Source organism: Plenodomus lingam, assembly GCF_022343315.1.
Source record: "Plenodomus lingam strain CAN1 chromosome Unknown contig_13, whole genome shotgun sequence".
NCBI classification, from domain to species: domain Eukaryota; kingdom Fungi; phylum Ascomycota; class Dothideomycetes; order Pleosporales; family Leptosphaeriaceae; genus Plenodomus; species Plenodomus lingam.
The window spans coordinates 671,675-698,817 of NW_027093931.1; the positions used below are offsets into that span (position 1 = coordinate 671,675).

Here is a 27,143-nt window from a genome sequence, read left to right on the forward strand (position 1 = left end):
ATGAGCGGCTACCGGTAATAGCCCGCCCCGCAATCTGGACTCTGTTCACGCCTTAGGTACCATGATCGACCACACACTACTTGCCGAACAGCGCTGGGTGGAGATTTGCCATGTGGTACTGTGACACTGCTCGACAGAACAAGATGGGATTTATACTGACCGAGGCAAGCCTAGCTGTAGTTGTTTTGTTCAAGCCAACTTTCTAGTAAAATGGGTGTGCAGCACGTCGAGATGACCTGGTTCCAGTAGGTAGCTCGGCCGGCTTGCAAAGCTCATCTCACCAAGTGCAGAACCAAATCAAAAGTGTTCCAAGGATATGAGTTCAATTGTATTAATTACGTGACATGATAGCTAATCGTACCGAAGCCCAGACCCATCTGGTCTGCGCTACTTCCATTCCATACAGTGATCCCATAAGCAATTGAGAGTTGCAACGCTCACAGGTAGGCGAACAAAAGGGCCACGATGGCTCCGAGACCAAGGCCAACACTTGCCTGTTGGAGAGGTGCGGCGGCGCTACTCGATTGACCAGGGCTGGGCGATGGGCTGGAGCCGTTGGTGTTGCTTCCAGGCAATGTAGAGGTGGAGTTGCCTGGCCCAGTAGCTGTGCCGTTGTTGTTGGCTGGGCAGTCGGGTGTGGTGTCAACCTGGACGTTCTGGAGGTTGCAGAGGTTGGTAGCGAAGCCGATGGTGCCTGGATGGGAAGTTAGCTTGGCCCTGTGCTGGAACAGAAGCAGGAACCCATGGGTTGCTTACTCTGGATGTCCGACTCGGGGCAAGTGGCAAAGACACAGCAAGAGACGGTGTTGATGACAGCCGAGTTACCGCAAATGCAGGCAATGTCAAGGGGCCCACATGAGCCAACGTTGTTGCCGAAGCAAGTTTGCTGTAGAAGATTAATTGGTGTGTCGCTCTAAAAGGAGTTGCGTGAAATGGGCACGTACAGCACATTGGGGGATCTGGGAGAGCAGGTTGCCTTGAGCCAGAGCTGATGCGCCAAAGGCAGCAACAGCGGTAATGATGGAGGAGCGAAGCATTGTGTCTGTGGAAGTGGAAGTGGGGAGTCTTGGAGGCGTCAAAAAGCGTTGGAGCAGCAACGAGTGTGTTTGAGTGAGAAAACCGAGCCGCACCTTTCAGGGCGCCTCGTCCAGTTCTTATAGCCCCGACGGAGAGGTGAGTCGCCCCGATTCGGCACAAAGCTGGGGTAGGTGAGGCCCAAGTGCAATTGGGCTAGCGGCCAGACTGCGGCCACTAGCCTCTACTGGCCCTACCAGATGAACACCCTCAGCCCAAGTCTGGCCGATGCAAGAGACTCGACAACTCTCAACGGACCGAGCCTATTTCCGAGCGATATTGCAGCCTCGTCATACTACGGTGCTACCGCGTAAGATTGCGCGAAGACTGGATGTGCAGGTGCCTGCCAGGTCTAAGTAGAATAGAATCGCAGCTCAGACCGTCGAAGGGGCCATCATCATCATCATCATCATCATCTGATAGGGCTGCGCGACGGAGACTTTGACAGTCTCGATGAGATGTTGACATGATAACCTACAGTACCTAGCAAGGCAGGTTACAGTACTAAGGCCTCTTGGCCTTGTGTAGCATAGTACAGTCCACATCCATCTATCTGGCGTGACGCTACTGTCGGAACGAGCATGGCTTGAGATAGTGGTAGACGCGCAAGAAAACCTCGTTGTAAAGGCTTATGCTTGTCTACGTTGCGGTCGCCAGTGTTTCTTCGCAGCTGTTGAGCTCTGCATAGCATAGTAGGGACCTAAAAGAGGACTCGCAAAGACGCCATGTGCAGGAAAAGCATGAGTTCTAGTCCTTTTTGCCCAGCCTCTCCTCCATAGTGGAAGGTAAGAAGGCAGCGATCGGTGGAGGACTCTGTATGGCTTTGTGCCTTGATGTGCGCCTGTTGGTTGTGATGAAGGCACACAGCACTTACTGGGTAGGCTGTGGCTGCCTTGGAGCGTCCAGCGTCCAGCGTCGAGCGTCGAGCGTCCCCCTTTCAGCCTATCAAACCATGCGACATGGTACTGTGTCGGGTCATACCAGTACTTGGTAGCGTGAGCAAGAGAATTGTCCCACTGGTCCTCGATTGTGGTCGGCCCTGTACGATAGGAGACGAATGTGAGTATCGATCTCGCGGCGTGCGTGAGACAAACAAGGCCTTGGGGCGCAGCTTGCCAGGGGAGAAGAAGGCAAAAGGGCAGAGGGCAGAGGGCAAAAGGGCAGAGGGCAGAGGGCAAAGGGCAGAGGGCAGAGGGCAAAGGGCAGAGGGCAGAGGGCAAAGGGCAGAGGGCAGAGGGCAGAGGGCAGAGGGCAGAGGGCTGAGGGCGGAATGGTGAGGGACATGCGACACCAACCACAAAGAGTCACAGACAGACCAGAAGACAGGGCAACAACAGAAGAGGACAAAGGCGGTGGTGAGTCAAGAAAGTCAAGAATAGGGATGAAACTGCTGACTGGTCGCTGCTGGTCGACGGTCGACCAGTCGCACTGTGGACTGTGGGAAAATGGAAAGCTATGGGACAAGAAGTGGCAGAACAGAGCAGGGCAGAGCAGAGCAGAGCAGAGCAGAGCAGAGCAGAGCAGTCACCAAGTGGAGACCTTCGCGAGGGGCGGAGGCGGTCTTTCTTTGACCATGGAGACGAAACAGGAGGAGACGGTACCTGCATGCTCTGCACGCACTAGTACAAGCTTGGTTAACCCCCTTTGTTATTCTCCCATGGCCGCCCTCCCAAACGTCACAACACAACACAAAACAACACAACACAACACCACATGCCATCAGTCTCAACGAGCCACAATTTGAGGCCGTGCATGCCAACACACACACACAGTCTCTCTCTCTCCCTGCTCATGGACCGAGTGGCTCGGCTCACTCAACCACTCACTCCACTCCACTCCACTCCACTTACTCACTCTCACGCTCACTCTCACTCGCTTAGTCACCGCGGCTGTTCTTGCTTCCAAGATCGGGCCAACGCACAACAACACATGGAAGGGGCAGAGAAGGGGGCAGAAGCATCATTCATCACATGACGAGCCAGCATCACGACTGGACTGACGCACAGGCCGGCAGAATTACCATGTACCGTCCCTGCTACCCATCTACCGTACTGTAGGTCATCCCGGAGCCGCGGAAACAAACTCCCGTCCGTACCGTATCGAAACAGCTGCGGGCCAGCATGTAAAAATGAAGCATCAAATAGGCTTTCCTGGTCGTAACATCTTATCCTCCAAGCCTCGTCCTTCACACTTGTGCTACAGCTTAGGTTATCAAGCCCAGACGCTGCTTTCGTCATAGTCCCTCTGAGACACTGCGCTCAGAGGCCAAAACATGATTGGCTGCTTGGCTGCCTCGGTGGGTCTGCGCCTTTGTCTTGCTTCCGTCTCCTTTCCTGACAATGTTCTGGATTCATCGCAGAGCAGCGATGCTGTCAAGCTTCACTTTCTGCGCAGTGCTCATGGTTGACGTAGGTACGGAGAGGGCAACAGTGGCCCTCTCTGGCCCGTTCCCTTGCCCCCCCTGCCCTGTGGAGGAAGAGGGAGGACAGAGGGATGTTGCAAGGTGTCGCGGCGAAGGACGACCATTGACTATTAATATGCTGCTTTCTTCTCCCTCCATGTGGCATTGATCTCTACCTATCTGTAAAAGACTAGCTGCTACTTGTGCCTACCTTGCAATCCTTCCTCACCACCTACACCTTGGATACTTTGGCTACCTATTGTACTACCTCATCGTCTGATCAGACCTCTTCTTCTTGTTCGATTCGCTAGCACTGCAAGCAATACAGTGCAGACCTGCAAACATGAAGACCGCCATGTACCAGAAGCCCAAAACCCCCACCAATGGCAATCCCGGAGACGGAGGCAGTAAGTACAACCATGTTGATACTGAGGAAGTTGGCATCTCAGCTAACATGCCTGATTAGGAAAGCCGCAGTCGCAGCCCCAATCAGATTGAGCAACACACCGCAACCCAAACCCATGGTTGTGCCGTGCACGAACAGACACTCCCACTGGGATTTCGAATTGGACTCGAATGCTTTGCATCCGACCACATTCGACCGATTTCGCATGGTCGCACTGCACCGCCGAGCGTATAGTTGTCAAGAACAGCAACCGCTGCTCGCGAGGTGGAGGTGCGATACCTACCAGGAACGGCACACAATCGATAACGTCTAGGTGCGACCTGGAGAGGCGCAGCACCCCAACTTCAATCTCGCGGAACAACATCGAGCTGCGGTCAGCCGGCCACCGAGAAGTGCTGCGCAAAGAGTCACAGTCTACCGGGGAAAACGAGGGACCTTTGTCCCTTTTTATCATCCTTCAAGTCGACAAAGGGGGCCGTCTCAGAGGATGCCTTGCAGGGCGCCGTATCTGTGGCTAGAGTGGCGGAGTCCGAGTCACTCGCTCGCTGTTCATCAGGCATCCACCCGGCGAACGACTTAGCCGCCCCCACTAAGGCTTTCTGCCTGAGATAATGGCCTTGGAATCGTAGCCCGAGAGATGGAAATAGTGGCATTGTTCCCTTTGAGTCTTCGTTCCGGCGGTCAAGAAAACAGTCACCTTCAGACTGCACAGGGGTTCAGGCTTCTAGTGTCCTTCTCGAAGGTAGCAGCCTATTGTCGCCTTGAATTCCATACATCGGCCAATGAGCAACGGGCATCATTCACTTTGGGGGCGCAGCCATTGTCATTTTGGGGCTACTTTTCGAGTCACAATACATGAGTTTGGAGCTTTACATCATAGCCTGGAAAAAGGCAAGCAATTGCCTGGTACCTGGACATGTCTGAGCGTTTGGAACTTGGGGCCTTTGGGGGTGGCTCTGCGATGCTCTTGGGAGTTATATACTTGCGTTGTTATGCCTAAGACATTCATTACAAGACATTTACACCAACACTCCAGTTCAGCCTTTGAGGAATCAATCCATCTTCACAGCCTTCAGCCACATCTATCACAGCATCTCAAAGTTTACTTATAGTCGACCCCCCCCCCTTCACAGCTACAACTACAACATGCTTCTACCGACTTCAAACTTTGTCCTCAACCGCTCTTACCTCGATCCCCGTGACGGAGGTGCACCAAACCCAGGTCGATCATCCTCAACCATGACTACCACCATGCCCTCGAACGATGCGCAGCCCCGTGATGGCGGCTAAGGACTCGTCACATCAACACACTGTATGCTGCTCTGTCTTGGGCCCCTTATCGAGCCATCACTGACATGCTCAAGTGTATTCATGCAATCGACATTGCATGAAAGTGGACCGATTCCACAACATCCATCATTCTTTCCACCATCTTCGGGACAGTAGTCGGCAGTATCGATCCGTCAGTCTCGGGGCCGCTATCCTCTTCGACTTGAACGCGCTGCCCTCTTCTGGCTTCGGCTGACGTTCTACATCACATACTATGGGACCATGTACTTCGACGCACATTAGACTTTCCTAGCTCTTTCTTCCTTGAACGCGACAACCGCAGAGTTTCTGTATTTTGGGGGCATATGAGTTGGACCGACCAACCGCTGTATAACATATCGGAAAGGTGTACGTTTTGGCAATGCATAACTGGCGTTTTTTTTAGAGGGGGACAAGGGCAACTCTCATGTCGGCAAGTATGGCATTCAGGACGGTTTCAGTCATTCGTATCTCGAAGGGAGTTTGGTAGCCTGCTGTATTTCCACTTAGACTAGTATCGCAATCTCATCCGTCTTCGAGAGTCTCTCTGAAGGCAACCATTGTCGAATCACGGCGCCAAGCTAAAGTGATGTATTGACGTGCGAACAGACAGAGGAGAAGGGTCAATGGGTGTACTGTCAATTATAACTTCACGTATTTATCTAGTTACGTTGCTAGATTCGTTTGAAAATGAATTGGCCATGGAGCATGGGAAAGAAAGAAGGGGATGATGGATGTTTTGTTGATGCTCTCCCATAGGGCCGTACCGGTAAGCGCCCCCGGCTGATGTTAGACGATAGCATTACATACAGGATTGCTGTTGCGGAACTATCCATCCACGGCTATCTTGTGAACCACAACGCCAGCTTGACAAATCACACACTTCTTCTCCAAGCCGTTCATACTGGACTGCGACTACTACTGCCCAAGACCTGAAAGCGTCCTTGTCTTATCACTACATCCTCTTTGTTCAAGACCGAAATGTCTTTGCCATGACGCACCGAAGAGGCCTCTAAGACCCCGCCAAAGGGCCTATTTGTGACTAATTGAAATGCCAACCCAAAGGCCTCGCACGCACGCACGCGCACGACAAAGGATGCATTCCACCGGGTTTGCATACGCACTGTGGTACCGACATAGTACACGGCAGCACAGTACTCCGTAAACAACGACGAGCTGCCGTCTTGCAATTAAACCCGCGATGGCGCCAGCGAGTTTGGTGCACTGGCGCGAATGTGTGACTGTTGCGAGTCAGGTCAAAGCCCTACGAACGGCTGGCTATCATGTACAGTGTACAAAGCACAAGTCTTGACAGCCTGCCATTCTATTTACGCCGTGCTGATCTGATGGCCGTGGTAGCCAAGCAGGCGGCCAATATAAGAGGCGCGCACAGGGTCACTGGGATCGCGTCATTCCCCTCCAGGCGCCTTTTGTCTGAGTCCTCTCGCCTTTGAAGTTTGCGATCCACCTGACGAGCCATTCTCTCTATCCACTGGTATACCCGCTTGCGCCATTGCTAGTGCACAGTGGAAAATCCTTGCGACAACAACAATAACAACAACGCCCGCCACGGAATCATTTGACTGCACGGATACAAGCAAAGATGGCTACTCGACCTGCCGCAGATGTTCGTGTGGCTAGCCATGGTCGCGGAGGCGCCGGTAAGCTCTCAGATTCTTACATGGATAAGACCATGGTCGTCTGGCAATGGCGAGTACTTTGAAAACATGGCGTAGACTGACACGAGACAGGCAACATCGCAAAAGATGATGCTGCCAACTACCCCAAGCCCGAAGATCTCGTGACTCCCACGTTGAAGTCCAAGGCCTACACCACCGGCCGTGGTGGAACTGGCAACATGGCCGTCAACGACCCCGAGCGACCCGATCTTGCGCGCGCTGCGCAGGATGTCGATGCGCCACCCCCGCCAGAGCCGCAAGGTCCTACGCACTATGGACGAGGTGGAGCTGCAAACATTATTAGTAAGGATGGCCAGGCTGCACCGCGCAACAGCGTCGAGGCAAAGCGCGAGGATAACGGTGCCTCCAAGGGACTGTTGTCCAAGGGCAAGGAGCTTCTGAACAAGCTGGGCAAGAAATGAGCGACAGAAGACGACAGTCATCTACACGTGTCTGACTGCGGAATGTCTATCTTCCGCGGACTCCTGGCATGGAGATTATCTTGCGCCAATTGGTCGAGCTGCAGTTGATGAATATACCCAGTACTGGAGTGTGCAGTTATGTGGTGAAGGCGTTGGTACATCACATCTTGGTGGAATGGCTCTGTCACGAAAGCGCGGTTTAGGTTCATGAAGTTCCCATCGATATACCCCCCTACATACATACCTACATATTCCCCCTCCCACACGTTCGTCCCCACCTAATGGAAGCGAAGTAGAGTACCAAGTTTAACAAACAATGTCCTTTGCATGACAAGTCTCAAAACGCTCATCTGAATCCTCTCCTTTAGGAACTCAACTTGACCCAAGCGAGCATGCACCATGGTGGGTCTCCAGACACCGCCATCTCCAATATTAACAAGGCAAACTCTATCTCTAACAGACAGCTGTAGCCTGCAGCCTTATATCTACATGCCCCCCCCCCGTATATCACCAACCAAATCTGGAATACAGTATGTACTCTACCGAGCAACGGCTTCTACCGTCGCTTACCCACCTACGTACCACATCCGTGGAAGCACCACAACACGTGCTATCCGAGGCACAGGCTCGTTCCTCCGCTGCCATCATATTTGCACTCTGCTCACGCAATTACGCAACTTCGCACTTGGAATCATTGACCAGAAGAGCCCTGTTCATATGACGACTCCCTAGAAAGTTTGCCTGTCTGGCAAAATCCTCTCCCCCCCAACGACGCACACAGCCATAGCAAAACTACGCTTCATTACCTCTCTCTCCGCCATGACCAAAACAAGGCCTCCCGACCCAATGGAGCTTCCTATCTGACAATCTCCCCCATATATGCAGGTCATCAATCTCATCCACACACATCCGCCCCGCTTTCCCGCAAAACGTCGATGCTGAGCCTAATCCGGGTCTTTGCCCTGCTGCGAGTTTTCCTGGGCTGGCTCGACGTGGTTCGTCAGTACTGGCTTCTCGGGGTGGGCTGGAGCATGGGGGTCGATGTGGTGTGCGCAGGGGTGGGGGATGCTATGGATTGGCTTGGGATAGATTGCTGGGTGAAGGTGGGTAGGCATCTGTTTGGCTTGAGGGAGCTGGGTTGTCATGAGAGTTATTTCCGGGAACTTTCTCTCGTTGTTCGGGTTATTGGTGAGGGATAGCTGTGGAATTCCCCCTTTTCCTGCTCACCAGTCGATTCGATTCAGTATATTCCACATTGATCCCATGATGCTGCCTACAAAAACACCTGCACCACCATACCAGCTCGAAGAATGGGTCCACTACCACGATGGCGGAATCCCCGGCCGTCGACGCATCCTCCACGGCACCGCAGCGCAAAAGACCTTTGATGCCGTGCCCAAAATCGACTTTACACGCATCTACTCTGCCAACCTCGACGATCGGAAAGAGCTGGCAAGGGAAGTCGGGGCAGCGTGTCGAGACGTTGGCTTCTTCTACGCCGTGAACCATGGTGTGGAGCAACGGGTCCTAGACGATACGTTTGTGGCGCTGGAAAGGTACTTTGCTCTGCCTACAGATGTCAAGATGGAGACGCATAATCAGAAGACGGAGAGGTTTAGAGGGTATGAGGCTTTTTTGGAAGGCAGGCTGGATCCGAACACACGTGGAGGTGGGTCGACCTTTTTTCTATTCTGTTATTCTATGAGACACCCACCCACCACATCCTCCTTGAAATGGGATATATTCATATGTACAGAAAAACCCCACTAAAAACTTCCCCCCACCCCATCCAGACCTAAAAGAAGGCTTCCTCATGGGCGAAGACTTCACCGACCGAGAACAACTCCCCCTCCTCCCCTCCCCACCACCAACCCCCCTCCTCAAGAAACGCAACCAATGGCCCACCCACCCTTCAGCCCTCTTCCTCCGCCCAACCCTCTACACCTACTACACCGCCCTCTTCACCTTCAGCAAGCGCCTCCTCCCCATCTTCGCCCTCGCCCTCGACCTCCCCGAATCCCACTTCGACAGCATAACCACCCACCCCATGACCAACGTGCGCGCGGTACACTACCCGCCGCAGCCGCCCGACGCCACCGCCGACGTCGGCATCGGCGCGCATACGGATTTCTGCTGGTTTACCCTCGTATGCCAGTCGTGTACTGCGGAGCCGGCGTTGCAGGTGCTGAATGCAAATGGGGCGTGGGTGCCGGTGCGGGCGGAGCCGGCTTCGTTTGTCGTCAATGTTGGGGATTTCTTGAAGTTGGTTACGGGGGGTAGGTGGCAGAGTACGGTGCATAGGGTGCGGAATGTGGGAGGTGAGGAGAGGTATAGTTTGCCCTTCTTCTTTAGCCCGGATGAGGATGCGAGGGTGTCGGTGTTGCCGGGGATGAGGGAGGAAGGGGTCGGGTATGAGGAGTTTGGGGTTGGCGAGTATTTTCAGCGGAGATTGGATATTGATCGGAGGACGCATTTGCATGGGGACGAGGACAAGGTGTAGGGTGGTTGGTGGTGACTATCTTGGGAAACATGTTCATGATGTGTTGACCATCTAGGCGAAAAAATTGAATCTTGCATTGATAGGGATAGAAATGAGGTTCATGAGCTCTACCAAGACGGACCAACATCCAGTCTCGGGCAGTCCTCGTTTCCATAAAACTGGTAGGGTATGGAAGATGCCCTTGCTCCTTAGGAACTCACTAGAGCGCACCAATCCTCTCCGCCAGCCACCTCCAACGTCCCTTCCGCTGACTAACAGGCATCGCAAGTATAACTTCCTTGAGCGAGTTCCCGTCATACTCCAACTTCTCCATGGTGATTGCTTGCAAGATATAACTTTGTACAGTGCTCAGTGAGAGTGGTGGTTCACGTAGATGCTCGGCAATCGTCTCCACGGCCAATTGCTGATGGTGCCACATGTGGTAGGCACGCAGGTGAGGAATCGTTGCACGAAGACGTGAGGGTGTCGTGGCTGTAGGCGAGGGAATTGTGGCTCGAAGGTAGTCTTGTGCCCAATCTGTTGCTTGTACGTACTGGGGTGACTCTGTCGTTTGACTCTGTTTCAGATCGGCACGCACTTCGCTGGAGCTACCAACATCTTCGCTGCGTTTGCCTGCATCAGCCAGTAACTTCTTCTCATCCTTGCAGCCTACAGAAGTAATCTGGAGAGCACCAGTGGCGAGTGGTGACACCGTCGACGAGCCACGCTCTTGTTCATTTTTATCTCTGCAGGCCTTCGCCCTACTCTCTTCCAGACATCCGTTGCTGTCCAGTGTCAGGCCTTGAAGCGCTTCCTCCAGCTCAGCATCGGCGAATTCATTGTCACTCTCGAGTTCGGCTGACACGACTGCTTTGTAGACGTAAGTCTTGTCAAAGTTGCTCGTGGAGCTAGTCTCAGAGACGTCATCATCTTCAAGTTCGCTCAGTAATGAGCTTTTCGTTGAATCTGGAGTATCAGCTCGAGGCAGCACAGGGTATGCAGGATCAGGACCTCGTAACGTCGGCAGCTTGATCCGGCCCACACGCCTGGTGACAGAAATATCGCTGCTTCCTGTGGCATCGCTTCGTTGCGACGAGAGTACCGAATTGGTATTCTTGGGTCGTTGACTGGTCATGAGTTCCTGAGGAGCCGTTTCATATTCGTCACTCTCTTTGTCATCATCCTGTTCGATTTCCACCTCGTCGACTGTTGATGTGGCTGATTCATCGCTGGTATCTTTGGTTGCGACTGTTTTCTTTTTGGTCTTCCGGGGGCTTTTGGGCTTTGGAGCTTGGTCATAGTCACACACCAGGATTGCAGAAGGTGTAGGCTTTAGTTGTGCTCTCTTCCGTTCCAACGCGTCGTACAATCGAAAGCCTGCATAGGCATCGGCTGCTGCATAGTGAATCTGCGAGAAGCCCAATGGGAGACTCCAGTCACTTTCACGGACACTAGAGCTAGTTTCTGGATCATCGTCTAGTGGTTCGCCTTTGTACAGTGGTAATTGCAGGTGTTGATGGACTTGTGCGGCAAGACCCACAAGCCTATTATTAACCTGCTTTGGATCTGCCTCGTAATATTGCACGAGGTTGTGGAGACGGCTCAATTCGAATACACCCCTGGCCTGGATTCCAAGATATCTCGCGAGGCGGCTGAAGTCACCCTTGATGGCGACACCCACTTTATAGATGTCCGGTGACTCTAGCACGGCCTTTAGACTTGGTGGCATCAGTTCTTCCACTGCTGTACCTTCGAATAGGGAAATATGAAAGAGGGCGATTCTGTCCTCACAAGCCAATTGTATCAGAGATACATTTTGTTTAATTGATGAGGGGATGCCAAATGGCTTCCATTCAATGTCGAACCCCAGGACTTTCTGGTCCAGAAATCTCTTTGCGACACGTTCTGCAACGTCTTTCGACTTGCAGTAGTGTATTTTGAGAGCCTCGCCCTCTGGCCCCTGGTAGAGTCTCGTGCTCCAGTAGCTACCGCGGGTCTTGGGAGCTGCGAGCATGGCAGCCCGTAGCCTGTCCTCTGGGATCTGATAGGAAAGGGGCTCGGGTGCCTCTGGTGTGTCTTCGTCGAGCTCTTGTGTGGTGGTCTGGTCTGTTGACTTGGCGGGACTAGCTGGAGCAGACAGTCCTTCTGGAGCCTCTGCATTTGCTGACATGGCTGCGCCATCCAACGGGAGGCTGCCTGCGTCTCTGGAGTCATTTCTAGGATCCCATTGCCCCGTCTTTTCATCGCTCTGCTTCACTTTTGGGCTGTGGGGTGTCGATGTTGACGGGACGGCGTTGATGCGGCCGACTGCATCATGGACATGGTTGTCGCACAGAGGCCCAGCATCTGTGCCTAGTTCTCTGTGTTCGGTATGGTACGTTTTGGCAAGAACGCCTGGGGCGAAGCGCAAGCCTTGAGTCGGGTCCCAGAGCCCTGGTCGCACTGTAGCGCCAGAAGCCGGTACTGTCGACGATGGTTGTGCAGAGGTCCCAGAATCTCTGCGAGGACTGAACTTGCTGTTGCTGATGCTGCTGCTCGAGGCAACGGGCCGGCCACGCTTCCATCGACAGCTCGATATGGGCGCGGCAGCAGAAACGGGACGTGGCGGGGTCGTGTACATTGCGCCTGTCGAGTAAAAGGCTCTCAGCTCAAGTCTATATGCAAATCTGTAGCAGCCCAGTCAGTAGCCATACAATGCAGGCGAGTGGGTTGGGTTCGCAAGTACCGGCACGGGATGACATGGCATGCTGGCCCACTGTGTCGACGTGTAAGTGCAGCAGCCTCAGTGCAAGCGCGTCGCGCAGCATGTGACGCGCAGAGCAGAGAGGCGCGTTGTCTGGAAAGCATAACACTCCATGACAGTGCTCCCGCTTGGCAAGTAACTGGTAGTAGGCAGCAGGCAGCAGGCAACAGGCGATAGGCGATAGGCGATATACGCACGACAGGTAATGGGCGGAAAGGCGCAAGGACAAGGTAGATTGAGATGTGGGGGATATCCGAGATACAGTAGGTTGGGCGGCTCCGGTCTGGTCAAAGGTCGACGGTGAAATGGAATGGGGGGGGGAGGGGGGGAAGTGAGTGTATGGTGAAATGGACCCTGAACACTTTTTGCGACATTGGATTGGCTTAGCGTGACCTTGTGTGCCATGTTTGTCCGCACGCCCGCCCGTCCACAGTGGCAGTCCACGCAGATTTACACTCACACTCACACTCACACACACGAGGTCCAACATAGCCTCATTGTACCACAGCCACCCAAAGCGCTCTTCGAATCTACTCGCCTGCCATGGCTCTCGAGAACCTCTTGCCGCTTGGTCAGTTGAGTGTGTGCGTGTGGTGTAGAGACCAGCTAACGTTCTGGCAGAGCTCATCGACAAATGTGTAGGCTCACAGATCTGGGTCATCATGAACGGGGGAAAGGGTACGTACGAAAAACCGGTCTTCTTCCCAATCCGTGGCCTTTATGCTTACGTCCTGCAGAATTCACAGGCAAACTCGTTGGCTTTGATGACTATGTCAGTGAGTGACCACAACCGTCACTTTGCTCCACGCCTAGACCTGACCAAATCACAGACATGGTTCTCGAAGATGTCACTGAGATGTACGTGTGGGTCCTGCTAACATTACGGGCGTTTCTCTGTATTTTTTTTTAAAAAAAAGAAAGCGTATTTGCATGACCTAACAGGTAGCAGAGATGCTAGTGAAGGAAATGTCAAGCTGCCCAAGATCCTTCTGAATGGCAACAATATCTGCATGGTAAGAGACTATTCTATTCTGACAGCCCCATGAAAAGAACTTTTGCTGACCGTTTGATAGATGGTTCCAGGAGGCGATGGCGAAACAGTGCTGGAATAGAGAGTGAGAGGCGGGAATGGTTGCCTGATAAAATGGCACAAATACTTCCGCCTCCCGCCTTGTTTGAATAGGATGTGCACAGTGGTGATGGTAGTGATGACAGTGGTGGTGGTAGTAGTAGTAGTAGTGGTGGTGGTAGTGGCGCTGACGGCTGAGCAACATGCGGCCAAGCGCAGCAATCGGCCAGAACGGCAACGAGCAATGCGCCAACCTGGAAGAAGGATGCAGGCACGCCTGACAGATGCAAGTTCGCCGAAACTCTAGCCATGGAAGATTGGAGTGAGTACACAGCGCATCTTGCCAGAATGGCATGAACCCATATTTGTTATTCGCGTGCGTGGATTGGTGTTCTAAGCCTGGCTAAGAGTATCTACGATGCTATAACTAGTAGTAGGTAGCAGCTAGGCGTACTGTACCTAGAGTACGGTACGCATGTCAAAGTGGGGGTTTCTAGGCACTATGCAATAGTAGCCATGTTTGCAACCATGGATAAACCTAGCTACTGTACAATACACACAGATACCTACACAGACACAGATGGAGTACTACAATGATAGAGTACAATGATAGGATACTCTAGGTACCGTACTATGATGGGTCTTGTGGTCCTGTCCCGGTAGTGGTAATTAGTTGGTGTTGGCTACTCGTCTATGATGGCAGCGTGTGACAAGTCTCGTCTGTGATTGGCGCCTTGTTCTGGGGCCTGGATTCTGGACTGGACTGATCCTGCACATAGTAAAGTGACGGCAAGGGTCGATTCGCCATGTTGAAATGCGATGCGGAGGATTTGCCCATGACGACAACGTGCGACGAAGATTGCCATGGGGGTGCCAACATGGCCAACTCGACGTGATTCGTTATGTACCGCACCCCAGTACTACTGCTCTCTACCCTACACCTACTCTAGAGTACTCTACCCTACCCATCCTACCTACGCTACTTACCTGCCTACTCTATGTACGTCCCGTACCGTACGTACGTTATGTAAATACTATACTGTACAGTATCTACCGGTACCGTACCATCTACCTACCATACATAGCATACTAATGTACGTACCAGGCATGCAGAGCCTACCCACTCTACTGACAAGGGACAGCCAAGCTGAAGGGGAGGGGGGAGGGGCTTTGGAACCAATGAAGAGAGGCGTTGCATTCACTTCCCGCTCCGCCGTCTTCTGCTGGAGCCGATGCTGGATCGACACAGGGCGGAGAAAAAGTGCACTCGCAAGTTGTGCCCAGACCCTCCTCTCCACCCTTGCTCCCCTTCATGCTGGCTCGAGCATCTCTGTCCTGTAGGTACGTATGAGCTACTGTACCCCTACCATACAATACCTGTCCCATCAGACGGCCGTTTCGTCCCGTTTCCTTCTTGCTTCCAGTCTCCAGTCTCACTGGCCTTGTGCCGCCGTCTCACTTGTCTCCCCACTCTGTTGTGTTGTTGCTGTCTCAACCGCCTTCAGCGGGTTCCCCATGCACCTTTTTCCTTGTGATCCTAGACGATGCTGCCGACCTCGCCCTTCACCAGAGTCAGTCGACAAGTGCCGATTGCGAGGGCTTCCCGCGGCGATGCACCTCATCGATGATCCCACCGCCGCCCTGTCTCGCTTGCCTCAGTAGCCACTCAAACTTTGACGCTACAGTAACGGCATGGTGATACTTCTGCCTCGCTGGCAAATCAGAGCGGGCCCTTTGCGTCCAAGAAAGCCAGAAGCATCGTGCGGCCGTGGTGTTTGCCGATGATTCTGGCCTGACGACAAAGCACAGCACCGCACCGCAGAGCACAGCACAGGTCAGGTCAGGTCAGGCAGGTCTGCGCGCGGGCAGCCCATCGGTGTCGGCAGCACAGCAAGCACAGGGGAAAGCGGGTTGCGAAAGAAATGGCCTCAGCATCTCTTTCTGCATTCTGGCCGTCTTCTAGCCTTTCTGCGGGAATCTGGGCTTCTGGGCTTGTACAATACGCTTTCTGCGCTTCTGCATGCAGGCGAGCAGCTCTTTTTTTCTTTTCTTCTTTTTTTCTCTTTTTCTCTTTTTCCTCTTTTTTTTTCCTTTGGGTGCGTAGTGACGAGGACGGCCCTGGTTGCTGGATGGTGCTGATGGCTGCTAAATGGCTCGACTTTTCCCGATTGCGTCTCTGTCTGCGATATTCTGTCCTCTTCGCGGCGTCACCCGCACCTGCGCCAGCCCTGGGAGCCTGGCACTAGGCCTTGTCACTAAGCACGTCTCTGCGGCGAGGGAGAAGTTCCGGAAGTGTACCGGTACCACTCCCCGTATGGGCCTGGTCACAGAAAAGTCGCTGGTCGTGCTGATGCCGTGATGGTGCTGCCCTCGGCGCCCTGGCACCCTGTCTTCCTGTAACCCTCAGGCTTTGCCGATCGATGCTCTGACCTCACCTGCCTATGTACTCTATTCCACCATATTCCACGCTTGCCCTGTCCTGTTCTGCCCATACACCCTTTTCCCTCCCAACCCCCCTCCTCGCAACCCAAATCTCTGCCCTCCTGCTTTCCACAACAAGCCAACAGGCCTTGCGCCCTCATCATCCCCCCATATGTACATGTCGCCTGACTCAACTCGCCGCCATTTGCCCGCCATGCGAACGCCGAGTCTTAATTGCTAACCTGGTCCCATCTTTCGGGCGCTCCCCCATTGCCAATCATCTGCGTCTGGAATTTGCTCTCTCACACCGCGGTCACCTCTCTCTCTCTCACTCTTTTCCCACGCCCCCTCTTTTCCCCCCCCCCCCTCCCCCGCGCCCCCAGTGCCTCCCGCCGTGGACTGACAATTGCCTGCGACGTCTATCTGCACTGCGCCCAATGACCGCCGGTCGCCCACTGTCTCTCGTCGGCCGCTGTCCTGGTCGTGCCTATACGAGGCTGCGTCCCTATAACCTGGGGGCTGCCGGTACACGCTTCCTCACCACCTAGTTGCCGTACAAGTACAAGTACAAGTACAATACAAACGCCTGCTGCCTCAGACCCGAGGACCCACTTTCCCCAATTCCACGTTGCGTCCCTCCGCTCCATGGAAGAGTGCTAGTCGTCGACATCCTCCTCCACTTACTCTTCTTGCGCTTCACGGCGCCCTGCAACACTTTGACCCCTACCTGGTTTTTCGTTACGGAGTTGCCGCCACCGACGCTTGCCGCGCCAATCAAATCGCATATACCCGATTCCTCGTCATACCTTTTCTATCCATCATTTGTGCACTACCTCTGTCCCCCAAACAGCCGTCCAGGCACGTCTCGACCCAACAGCAGTCGTCGCCACTGGGGCAATAATTATCTGCAGGTCGGACCAAGTCTTCCGTTCGATCTGCGGCTGGTAAGTGGTAGCTAGGACTACCTATTCTTAGTCCGAATCTACCACCGCCGTCTTTTCTCGTTGTTCTCATCACCTCACCACACCACCACTTACTCGGCTACCCACACGCCGTCCTATATGAGCGACTTGAAAGAGCGTCTGGCGCGATTGGGATTGTCCCAATATCACCAAGTATTTGCAGCCGAAGGTTTCGACACCTGGGAAACAGTAGTCGACATCACCGAGAGTGACCTGTAGGTTGGCGCAGTCGTCATGTGAGAGATTCCAAAGCTCACCCTGTATAGGAGTCACCTCAGTGTCAAACTTGGCCATCGACGGGTGCGTTTCTTTTGTGTTGCTTATCTCATGGGCAAGGAGACGAAGAAGAACAAAACAACTAATTTGTACGCAGAAATTACAGCGTGCCATAGCAGAGTCACGGGGGCAGTCCTCTGATCGTCCATTGCCACCACCCGTTGCCAGAGCAGCAAGCCTTGACAGGTCCTATCGAAGCGATGATTCAGGGCCTGAATCCAAAAGCAGGCAGGGCGAGCCTTCTGTCACCGGCACGAGTGGAACCAGCACCAAACGGAAATATCGTCGACACCCCAAAGTTAGTTGTGACTCCAAAAAAGCATCCCATCATAACACTTTGGTAGATCACTTTCTAATTACCTCTAGCCCGATGAGCACGCGCCGGAGAGACCACCATCAGCTTATGTCATCTTTTCGAATCGTAAGTCCATCTCCTAACCCATGTTACTCTTAGCTAACTTCGGGCAGAGGTGAGGGAGTCTCTGAAAGGTCAAGATCTTTCTTTTACGGAGATAGCCAAGGTCGTCGGTGAGCGATGGCAAGTGCTACCGGCTGAAGAGCGCGAGGGTTGTGAAAGACAGGCCAATGGCGCTAAAGAGAAGTACTATGCGGAATTGGCCGAATATAAGAAAACACCCCAATATGAAGCATACCAGAAGTACCTCGAGGACTTCAAAGCGAAACATGCTGCGCCCACCAAAGGTCTGTTCCACCACGTCACATCCACGTCCAACACATCATTGATTGGTTCAGAAGGCAAACGTTCCAAGTTGGAAACGGAGACGAGCAGATCTACTCGTAGCAGCAGCCGTGACCACCATGAACGCACCAGAAATAGAAGGGCCAGCTCTTTACAACCCGACAACCCTCCGACTGCGAGCCAAAGGGCCAACGCTAGTCCACCACCAGGACCGGGGCGATTTCCACCCGGCCCGTCTCAGTCTTCGAAACCGACATCGCCAGTTGCCTATTCTCTCTCTGGATACAACTCTCCGCGATTGACCGACCATTTTTCCCCCATTTCTGCATCGCCACGTTCTGTAGGCATGCCACAGAGAGATGTCCCCTTCGATGCGACATCTACACAACCTGGACGAGACCTTCGGGGTCCTGCAGACGCGAAAATGCTTTACCAACCAGCACCCTATACTTCAGATGCCCATCTTCAGCCCAACAATGCAGCTGTTTCACCATATCTCTATGGCTCGCATTATCAACATTCGATAGATCTCGTGTCTCGGCGCACGATGCGTGAGTCGGCACGACTGCCACCCCTTAGCCACGAAGATACTACGCTATCATCCGAAAGTGGGCATAGTGGTCGTAGTATCCCACTAGCACAATTGTCTGCGCAAACTCTGCCCATGGATCCCTCCAAGTCATTCCGCATGTTGCCACAGCCAGTGCCCAGTTTAGGGCCTTCGCCATCACCACTGGACAGGCCGGCGCAAACACCCGTATCCCATCCGCAACACCAGCACCCCCCTCAGGATTATCGTAATCAGGGATCGCTTGCAGTTCTGTTAAGGGCCGGAGAACTGGCAGCTAGGAAAGCAGAGGACGATGCCATGGCAGAGAGGTCCCCCTGACCGTTGCCTACTTTTCAGCCGGCTTTGATTGATTGCCAAGGAAGCTTCAAAGACCACCAAGATTTACAGACGACATGGTTGAATACGTGTCCCCTCGAGCGCGCCGTGCGAGTAAGCACGCTTCACAGCGCCATGGTCAAATCTACCCCGCTTGTAAATGAGTCAGCCACAGACTACGCTATGATACCCGATACGAGTTGATGATGCATCTCTGAAAGGAGGAACGAGATTCCCGCGTAAGAAAGGCTAGAGTACATGTTATTCAGCGTGCGTGCCTTGCGTTGGAAATTAGCAGACAAGACATTCTATAGAGAACAACACCGTATCTATGTGGTGATTAATCCTCCAGTGGTGCCCTTGGAAACGCTGTCGGTGCTAATTGGACACCAACGATATACTACAGCCCAGTCAGTAGCCTTCGGCTTGTGCTAGTAGAACAGGTCCGCGGGGGTGAAAGGCCGTTGGCGACAGTCTGACGAAACCTTTTGGGTGCAAAATTCCTGGCAGTGTAGACGCTGTATGCAAGGCGATCATCGATGTAGTTCAGATTCGATGTGTTTTGCCACAAACGCCTCCCAGCGGCCCGCGGGAGTGCTGTGAGTTGATGCGTGCATGTGGTGCAGAAAGGCCCGCATCCAACTTTACCCATTCCAGCGCTAGTTAGTGATCAACCCACCTTGCATTCTGCATTCTGCGGCGTCTGCGCCCCGCGGGGGGAGGGGGGAGGAGGGTTATCTACTATGGGTACTCGATGCTACTACTCTAGTAAGCTGCGGTCGTCATGGCATTTTGGCAAACAGCATGACGCGCCCAATGCGATTCATTCTTCCTCGCAGGATCGAGCCATTTCTGGGTCGAATCATGCCCGAGTTGAAATTCCTCCCCTGATCGGGTGCTCAGACGTTTGGCCATCGGCTGCCATGGAACCGTAGAGCCCAGCGCTACGTGAACCGCCGCCGCCAGTGTGCCTGGCTTGCTGGCCACCGTTACCCCCGACACATATTTTCGTGCTACTGGTGTACATCAGCATCTACTCTAGTCAGGCATGCCTGTCATGGGCTTCGGTGAGCGTGAACGTTTGATTAGGTCTGACCCTGACTGTACCTTCAAGACGGGTAACGACCGTCTCCATCGGCGTGTAACGTAGGTAGTCAGTCGTATCAAAATTCAAGTTGACGTAATCAGTGGTATTGAGCCGTGCTTACTAACGTTCCGGGTCGTGCAGCTCACGTGCGTCCCTTCTTGTATCGAGATAGGTGGACTGTTGCATGCAGACGACCCAAGGACGTCCGTCCGATTCAGCATTTGGTTACCAGTAACTGAGAACATCCTTGTTCCGCTACGTACGTGCGATCAATGACTTTGGACGCGACCGCCACCGCGACCTCGGTTGCAATTCCTCAAGCGAACGCATAATTCCAGTGCAATCTCCTCTTTCTCAAGAAACCACTATTCGCAAGCGTCGTCGTAGGTATAGGATAGTACGGTAAGACGTATCGGACATGGCAAGCACGTTCCCCGGCATCATTGACGCACATCATCCCCAAAGTTGTTCTTTGAGCCTCCAAGTAGAGTAATCCACCCATGATGATTACCATCCCCAGATTGGATATAACTACCGCCTCCTCATATTCGTGCAAACATCCTTACGGTCTTGATGACTGTCGTTTGGCCGATTCGGCCTGATCACTTGCCCATCTCGGTCCATCGTCTAATCTCCGCTCGAATCGCTCTCGCTCCACAGCACTATACCCGCGGGATTCTCCGGACAATCACGCTTTCTAGAAGTGCGAGATCTTCCAAGATGCAGCTTACTTTGCTAGATCTTGCTAACGTTTGTACCCTACAGGCGGGACTATCGACGGCCTCTTTGGGGTACCGGCCCGGACTTTTGTCAGCGGTCTAGACTCTGGTTGAAATCCGCTCAACGTTAACAGACGCGCAGCAGTCCCACTGTGCCACATCAGCTTCCATACGGCGTCTTCCAAGACTTCCGCGCCCTCCCCATCCCAGACAATTCGCCATGGCGGGTCCCACCGTTCATCAGCGCCGCGACTCGGGTATCTCTCAGTATCTCAATCTCAGCCGGCTTGGCCTCAGTCATCTTCCGCCACACCCTGAATTCCCTGAGTCGCTTCGTAATGATCAAATCAGCCTGAGCCAGTTTCTCAATAATCTAATTGCAGAGGTTGGCCGGGTGAAGTTGAATGAGGATTTCACAGAGTACGGAACATGGACTCCAAAGGATTCTGAAAGCCCACTCATGCCATGTGCGTGTGACTGGTTCCACCCTTTGATATCAACGCTGATGAGTTTCTGCAACGCTTGTAGACATTATTATGCCGCCGCCGTCCAGTAGTAACCTTGCAGAGGCTAAGAATGATCCTGTCTCTTTCCAGAGTCATGGAACCGAGACCATCAATGTGCCAATTGAGGTTCAGAAATGGGTGAAGCGCATGAATAACACGTCGTGGTCAGGCAGAAGTTCGCATCATCTTGGGACTCAAATACAATACAAAGAGCTGGATGAACTCCTGTCACAGGACCATGGTCACAAGGAGGCCCAGTATACGCCGAATCTCTACGACGCCAATGAACTCCTTGCCTGGAGCTCTGAAGACCTAGAGAAGGCTGTGGCAGAGCTGACCTGCACTGAAAGGGCTGAGAGGGTACAAATGTCAAGTGAGTCACTCGTGCGAGATTGCACATCATCGTCCCCGACTGATTCATGCCTAGTTTTCCAAATGTTTCACAAGATGCCGAAAGTCGCTGGTGCTCACTTTCTGAACGATCGCGTTTTCCATGTCCTCATTGTCACTCTCCATTCAACCTTTGTGCTCCCAAACCCAGATGTTTCCGTGACGAGACGACAATCTATTACCGTGCAATTGCCGATCGACTATGATTCATTCCGTAATGTCGAGACGATAATGCGAAGAAGTCATCTGCAACAGAAAGGTTCTGGCCGCTATTACCTTCCCCAAAGCTCGCCTCAATATCCGATATCTGCAAAGCAGAAGAAGAGAAAAGGGAACAAGCTCGTCGAAGGCAACTACGTTTCGCTGGAACATTTGCACGAAGCAAACTTGGACTGGGACGCTGCACGGACTGACAGAGAGGCTTCCACCCAGACGGACACTGATTATTGTCACGAGTGGCGCATGATGACATTGAGTACAGCAGGCGGGGTCACACGTTATGCGCCACAGGGAAAGCAGGTGAAGGAGACACTTGAAGCCATTGCGGGAGATGTGTATGAGGCTATCGAGTGTATACAGAAACAGAGGTATGCCAAGATAGGCCTGAGAAGGCCTGAGAGACAGAGGCCGTTCACATAGAAGCGGGACGGTTATGCAGCCTAACTTATGCTTGATTGATCTACACCGGTACTCCATCGCGAATTGGCTATCGCACATGGCCTTTTTCTTCTTCTCCTTTCTTTTAGTAGCGATGGGAGCTTGAGGGCGTGAGTCTTGTGACTGAAGTCTGTTTACCATGGAAGGTCTTGCATCAGCCAACTGACACGATACTGTACTCATGTGCCAAGTTGTGAAATGTACAAGCTTCTATTCGTGGAGATGTCCAAGCGTGGTGTGCACGAGCTAGATGCGCTTCCGGTAAGGCGAAGCGGGGAGTCGCGTGGCTGTGAGATCGTCTGAAGAAGGGATGGGAGTTACTTGGGTAGTTGCATGACCCGAGAACTGTGGCAGGGCAGGACAGGCTGTGACTTGTCCTGTCTATGTATATCTCTACTCTAGCCATACGATATTTCGAACCGTAATCAGAGCTGTAGTTTTGCTCCTCTTATAGTGCGCCTTGCGCTTTCTGCTGTCTGACCCCCTGTACCGGTACATGTTGCCCACGAACGGAAACCGATCGATGACTAGGTACAAACCACACACACACAACTACTTACCTACTCTACCTAGCCGGCCTCGAGCTTGCGATGGTGACAGGGGTGAGATAAACACATTCACCCACTGAGAGCAGCCCTACACTCTCGAGACCAACGCCAAAAGGAAGGGCTGATATTCCCCCACGATGCAAGGGTACGGCCAGGCATCAGAGCAGCAGCGGCCAAGCAGTGTAGCAAGCTTCACAGGGCAGGCATCGGTCGCTCCTCCACTACCCCCGCGAACATATGCAGGCATGCGCTCTTTCACCATTGGTTCTATCAGCATCAGGACTTGCTAACATGTCATGTATATAGCCTCGCCAGCATACCAATCCCCCACTCCCCACGCTCAGAGTGGTTCATGGGCACCACCCCCACCCCCGGCCTCGAACTCGTGGGCCCCGCAGCAACAGCAGCAGCAGCAGCAGCAACATGTAGCTGGGGGATATAATACGGGCACATATGGCGACGTTGGACAAGCAGTAGGTAGCATCTGGAAAAGCAAGATATGGAGATTGTGCACTTAACAAATCAAATTGATAGGCTTCGGCGCCGCAACCATCGTATCCACCACAGCTTGAGCCTCCGCCTCCACCTCCACCTCCGAAACCTCAAGGCTTTGCGGCTGCAGTCCACCGACAGCAACAGCAGTATGAGCAACAACAACAACAGTATCAGCAGCACCAACAACAACATATACCAGCATTTACCCCACAAACACAACAGGGAGACTATGCAGCGCCAGGAGCATCGCAGCAATATGGCCATGTTGCTCCTCCGCCTCCCTCAGCAACACCGGGCGGATCCTACTTCCCACCGGCCCAAGCAGGACGCCCTGGCTCCATGTATAGCGCAAGTCAAATTGGAGCACAAGCGACCCCTCCTCCGACTGGGCCTCAACATACACATGTACCACCTCCAATGAATGTGCAAAGTGCTTATACCACACCGGGAACTCATGCGTCTCAACCACCACTTCCAGCATGGCAGCATGCACAGTATGTCCCTCAACCGGCAGGGAACACCAGTATTGGACACACACAACCCACGGTAACCCCAGGATTCCAAACGCCGGTCCGCCAGGACGCACTGTCGCGACATTCACAACAAATACTGCAGCCCCATACATCCTATGGGATACAGCCACCACAGCCATACAACCATCAAGCCCAGAATCAGTACGTGCCACCGCAAGATCAGCATGGCCATCATCCATCGGCCCAACAGGGGCCTTATGGTCAGTCTGTTCCTCCGCAGTATCCAGTGCAACAAGAGGTGCCTCCTCAGCCGGCATATGGCCAAACGCAACCAAGTGGTATGGCGCAACAGGTCTACAATCCAGGCCATCAAGCTCAATGGCAAACGCTCCCGCAACAGCAGGAAGGCCCTTCAACACTCAACGACTCGTGGCAGACAAGCCATCAAGTGCAAGGTTCATTTCCTGTGCAGCAACATGAAGCGTCGAACACAACGGGTCGGTCTAACACCACAACACCACAACATTACAACCGATTAAGTCCACAGAGCCAACCTGTGTCTCCGATTGGTCCATCACAGAGCATCAGTCCTGGCTCTGGGGTGCATGATAATCGTGGGCGTTCCGAGAGTATATTTTCTAGCATATCGCCTGATCACCGAGCACAGCAACCCAGTCATGGCACTCCTTCTACTACACCAGTACCGTCTCGGGAAGATAAATCGAGGTTCAGCGCACTGGGCGCTGGTGGTCCTTCTGACTGGGAGCGCCTTGGTGGCGACGGCGAAGAGATCGATGACGAAGAAGCTTTCGGTAGCAAGAAGGAACAGGAAAGCACCGTCACGCGTCCACCGGAGAGCATAGAATTGCCTGCTCATGTTCCTTCACCCCCATCTACGCATGGCTGGTCAAGCCCTGCACAGTCGAATCCCTCACATTCTCGTGATCGTAAAAGCACCTATGTGCCATCTCCTCCATCTGCTACCGAGCCCTCCTTGAACGTTACGAAGTTGCCAACACTATCCACGATACCAGGGGCCGCCATGAGCAATGAATCGGGCGCCTATCAGCAGACCCCCACTCAAGCCCCAGCTCATTGGAATTCGCATGTCAACGAGCAGCACAAGGCAGAATTGACAGCGAAAGATGAAGCTCTTGAGCGCCTACAATTAGATACCGAGAAAGAGAAGGCCAACCTCGAGGCTGAGATTGGAAAGCTCAAGGTGGAATTGGAGACTACCAAATCGGATGCAGTCGACGAAGTGAGCCAGCTCCGCGCGGAATTGAATGCACTAAAGATTACATCAGAGCAAGTGGCAGCGGAGCTTGCTACGGTGAACGCGGAGAAAGACGCCACGATAGAGCGCATGAAGGAGGATGCAGAAGGCAAGGAGCATAATATCGATGAAAGGGATGCTATCATCGCCAACCTCAGAGGCCAGATCGAAGCCGAGAAGCTCAAGGAGATTCCCAAGCCTACACCTGCCGACCTGATCCCCGATATAGATCCTTGGTACATTGGATCGCTGGAAAGATACATCGCCATGCTAAGGAACGAAGCAAACGAACCGCAGGTTGAAGAAAAGATCAAGACGTTTCGAGCTTTCTGCAAGGCAGAGTCGGAGATCAGAGGTATCAATTATTACGATGCTCCACCACCGGCGCCTTCAAACATCTCACATATGCAGCAACAACTGGAGCAACCAGTAACAGAGGATCTAAATGTCAATATACCACGGCAGCCGCTGCAAGAAGACGATGATGATTACGACTTCAGTCCTGGAGGGCGGCCCATATTGAAAAGTTTCCCCTGTCAAGCAGCAGCTGGGCGAGCTTCGACACAGTCTCAAACGAACGCTTCATCGCAATCAACCACAATCTTGACCCCAACGAGTTCAGTCGAAGGGGACGCAAGCAAGACCCCGGTTCAGTGTGTAGCTGAGGAAGCCTCTCAGCCACAGTATAAGGCTTATGTGCCAGCCGCTAGCGTTGCAGATTGTGCCCCCCTCAGGCACCGGTCCGCATCCTCCTTCTCAAGTACCCCTGTCTTGTCATCCTCGTCAGGTCACAGTAAAGGACCCGATGAGATATTCTTCGGGGCTCACAACGAATCGCGACCCAAGACCAACAGTCGGCCGACCAGTAGTAGCGATAGTCCCGTTGCCATCCCCGCCCCGCTCAAGTTTGCATCGAGCCGGCCAGGATCCATAGCTGCACCTTCGAAACAAACTCCAAGCGATGCACTGCGCCACTTGTTACCGGAACGTCTCGTGCCTGTTACTACGAGCCGTTTCATCGATGGAGCCCGAGCACGATTTGAGACTGTGAAGTCGAAAGCGGTAAGTGCAGAAGAATTGACGAAAGCTTGGGAGAAATCGGCATCTCTTAACCGACGAAAGAGGGATGATGCTCGCCGGAAGCGTCAAGAGGAGAACGAGGAACACAACGATGATCTCTTCAACAACGATGAAATCTCATATGCTGAGATGAACCAGCGCGAAGAGGCTTTCAAACTAGAAGAGGCTCGATTAAAGGCCCAGGAAGACCGTGATGAGTACAACAGTTATGTCGAGGTAGTCTTTGATCCCATCTTTGAGGCCCTTCAGGTGGATATCAAAACACTTGCGGAGTTGCGCGTCGAAGTAGAGAGCGTGCTCCCGACTTCAGTATCCGGCATACAGGGTATGCAAAGCAAGGATGTGCCAAGTCCAAGAGAGTGCCTTGAACTTCTGCGGGATATACACGAGTTGGCCGAAAGAAGACATGCCGCTGTGTTCGAAGCAGTCATGGAGCGTGACAAACGCTACAAGAGGACCGAGGTCCAGCCTCTGTACGCCGCAGGCCAGATAAGCAAGATGAAGGAAGTGGAGAAGCATTTTGAGAATGCGGAGAAGCAGGCAATACTGCAGGCCAAGCGCGAGAAAGCCGAGCGCGTAGCCGAGTTTGTCAAACTCACAGAGGAGGTTGTCATCGACGCTGTCGGTATTGAGCAAGGCGAGATTGACCGTATTGTCACCATTGTGAAAGAATTCGAAGACGGTCAAGGCGATGCAGGATTGCTGGGGCGAGCGCATGATGCCCTCATATCGCTGAAGGTTTCGTCCAAGGCGCTTCTTTGCCTGTTCAACAGCCTCGAGATATCGCTCAACGATTCTGTCCTTGACGCTGAGATTGCACAAGTCCAGGCACAAGGCGGCACTGCTGGTCGCTTGCAGGAACTCGAGAATGAGAAGAGGGCAGGTGCGGCAAAGATGACGGCGGAGTATGAGCGCCGTATCGCTGTGTTGGAACAGGACAATGATGAGATTGAGCAATTGATATTGAAGAAGAGGGGGAAGACAAAGGTGGATGAAGGACAGGAAAGGGGGAAGGAAGAGAGATTAAAGGCAGCGCTTGAGGAGGCGAAGAGGAGGAATGGCCAGGCGTGAGAGACGAAGGGCGTT

General features: G+C 53.2%; 12 protein-coding genes across 12 annotated transcripts; 7 read left to right on the plus strand and 5 right to left on the minus strand.

Annotated features, from left to right (window-relative positions):
* Window positions 1-304: 304 nt before the first annotated feature.
* Window positions 305-1,200, minus strand: IAQ61_001796 (uncharacterized protein). The gene is made up of 3 exons (XM_003833616.2): window positions 945-1,200; window positions 757-886; window positions 305-694 (listed from the first exon to the last, which is right to left on the minus strand). The coding sequence occupies exons 1-3, from the start codon at window positions 1,035-1,037 to the stop codon at window positions 438-440; spliced, it is 480 nt and encodes a 159-aa protein (XP_003833664.1). The 5' UTR covers window positions 1,038-1,200; the 3' UTR covers window positions 305-437.
* A 248-nt stretch (window positions 1,201-1,448) lies between these two features.
* On the minus strand, window positions 1,449-2,502 carry IAQ61_001797 (uncharacterized protein; the record flags this gene model as incomplete). Its single annotated transcript, XM_066095266.1, has 4 exons — window positions 1,449-1,548; window positions 1,611-1,744; window positions 1,887-2,333; window positions 2,383-2,502. Coding segments are annotated over 4 exons (801 nt in total), but the record flags the coding sequence as incomplete, so codon positions are not given.
* Window positions 2,503-3,894: 1,392 nt separating this feature from the next.
* On the plus strand, window positions 3,895-4,194 carry IAQ61_001798 (uncharacterized protein; the record flags this gene model as incomplete). Its single annotated transcript, XM_066095267.1, has 1 exon — window positions 3,895-4,194. The coding sequence occupies one exon, from the start codon at window positions 3,895-3,897 to the stop codon at window positions 4,192-4,194; it is 300 nt and encodes a 99-aa protein (XP_065954751.1).
* Window positions 4,195-6,792: 2,598 nt separating this feature from the next.
* Window positions 6,793-7,290, plus strand: IAQ61_001799 (uncharacterized protein; the record flags this gene model as incomplete). The annotated part of the gene is made up of 2 exons (XM_003833620.1): window positions 6,793-6,850; window positions 6,941-7,290. The coding sequence occupies 2 exons, from the start codon at window positions 6,793-6,795 to the stop codon at window positions 7,288-7,290; spliced, it is 408 nt and encodes a 135-aa protein (XP_003833668.1).
* Window positions 7,291-8,234: 944 nt separating this feature from the next.
* Window positions 8,235-8,435, minus strand: IAQ61_001800 (uncharacterized protein; the record flags this gene model as incomplete). Its single annotated transcript, XM_066095268.1, has 1 exon — window positions 8,235-8,435. The coding sequence occupies one exon, from the start codon at window positions 8,433-8,435 to the stop codon at window positions 8,235-8,237; it is 201 nt and encodes a 66-aa protein (XP_065954752.1).
* A 121-nt stretch (window positions 8,436-8,556) lies between these two features.
* IAQ61_001801 (uncharacterized protein) lies at window positions 8,557-9,790 on the plus strand (the record flags this gene model as incomplete). The annotated part of the gene is made up of 2 exons (XM_003833621.2): window positions 8,557-8,959; window positions 9,084-9,790. 2 exons carry the CDS (start codon window positions 8,557-8,559, stop codon window positions 9,788-9,790), a joined length of 1,110 nt encoding a protein of 369 aa, XP_003833669.2.
* Window positions 9,791-9,989: 199 nt separating this feature from the next.
* On the minus strand, window positions 9,990-12,616 carry IAQ61_001802 (uncharacterized protein; the record flags this gene model as incomplete). Its single annotated transcript, XM_003833622.2, has 2 exons — window positions 9,990-12,435; window positions 12,495-12,616. 2 exons carry the CDS (start codon window positions 12,614-12,616, stop codon window positions 9,990-9,992), a joined length of 2,568 nt encoding a protein of 855 aa, XP_003833670.2.
* Window positions 12,617-12,922: 306 nt separating this feature from the next.
* On the plus strand, window positions 12,923-14,132 carry LSM5 (RNA-binding protein lsm5). The gene is made up of 6 exons (XM_003833623.2): window positions 12,923-13,083; window positions 13,134-13,190; window positions 13,250-13,288; window positions 13,343-13,370; window positions 13,462-13,525; window positions 13,586-14,132. Exons 1-6 carry the CDS (start codon window positions 13,056-13,058, stop codon window positions 13,622-13,624), a joined length of 255 nt encoding a protein of 84 aa, XP_003833671.1. The 5' UTR covers window positions 12,923-13,055; the 3' UTR covers window positions 13,625-14,132.
* Window positions 14,133-14,272: 140 nt separating this feature from the next.
* Window positions 14,273-15,052, minus strand: IAQ61_001804 (uncharacterized protein; the record flags this gene model as incomplete). The annotated part of the gene is made up of 3 exons (XM_003833625.2): window positions 14,273-14,516; window positions 14,711-14,916; window positions 14,954-15,052. Coding segments are annotated over 3 exons (549 nt in total), but the record flags the coding sequence as incomplete, so codon positions are not given.
* Window positions 15,053-17,063: 2,011 nt separating this feature from the next.
* IAQ61_001805 (uncharacterized protein) lies at window positions 17,064-18,829 on the plus strand (the record flags this gene model as incomplete). Its single annotated transcript, XM_066095269.1, has 6 exons — window positions 17,064-17,179; window positions 17,231-17,264; window positions 17,338-17,538; window positions 17,607-17,661; window positions 17,709-17,942; window positions 17,997-18,829. 6 exons carry the CDS (start codon window positions 17,064-17,066, stop codon window positions 18,827-18,829), a joined length of 1,473 nt encoding a protein of 490 aa, XP_065954753.1.
* Window positions 18,830-19,883: 1,054 nt separating this feature from the next.
* Window positions 19,884-22,167, plus strand: IAQ61_001806 (uncharacterized protein; the record flags this gene model as incomplete). The annotated part of the gene is made up of 7 exons (XM_003833628.2): window positions 19,884-19,972; window positions 20,055-20,073; window positions 20,574-20,616; window positions 20,679-20,722; window positions 20,775-21,099; window positions 21,161-21,511; window positions 21,566-22,167. 7 exons carry the CDS (start codon window positions 19,884-19,886, stop codon window positions 22,165-22,167), a joined length of 1,473 nt encoding a protein of 490 aa, XP_003833676.2.
* A 703-nt stretch (window positions 22,168-22,870) lies between these two features.
* On the plus strand, window positions 22,871-27,128 carry IAQ61_001807 (uncharacterized protein; the record flags this gene model as incomplete). The annotated part of the gene is made up of 3 exons (XM_066095270.1): window positions 22,871-22,976; window positions 23,040-23,206; window positions 23,268-27,128. The coding sequence occupies 3 exons, from the start codon at window positions 22,871-22,873 to the stop codon at window positions 27,126-27,128; spliced, it is 4,134 nt and encodes a 1,377-aa protein (XP_065954754.1).
* Between the last annotated feature and the right edge of the window lie 15 nt (window positions 27,129-27,143).

Bases quoted from the DNA above. Each gene is read 5' to 3' on its own strand.
- IAQ61_001796 (XM_003833616.2), bottom strand. From the start codon at position 1,037: ATGCTTCGCTCCTCCATCATTACCGCTGTTGCTGCCTTTGGCGCATCA. The intron at 887-944 runs GTACGTGCCCAT...AATCTTCTACAG, and splicing joins CCCAGATCCCCCAATGTGCT to CAAACTTGCTTCGGCAACAA. The intron at 695-756 runs GTAAGCAACCCA...CTTCCCATCCAG, and splicing joins CCCCGAGTCGGACATCCAGA to GCACCATCGGCTTCGCTACC.
- LSM5 (XM_003833623.2), top strand. From the start codon at position 13,056: ATGGCTCTCGAGAACCTCTTGCCGCTTG. The intron at 13,289-13,342 runs GTGAGTGACCAC...ACCAAATCACAG, and splicing joins TGGCTTTGATGACTATGTCA to ACATGGTTCTCGAAGATGTC. The intron at 13,526-13,585 runs GTAAGAGACTAT...ACCGTTTGATAG, and splicing joins ATGGCAACAATATCTGCATG to ATGGTTCCAGGAGGCGATGG.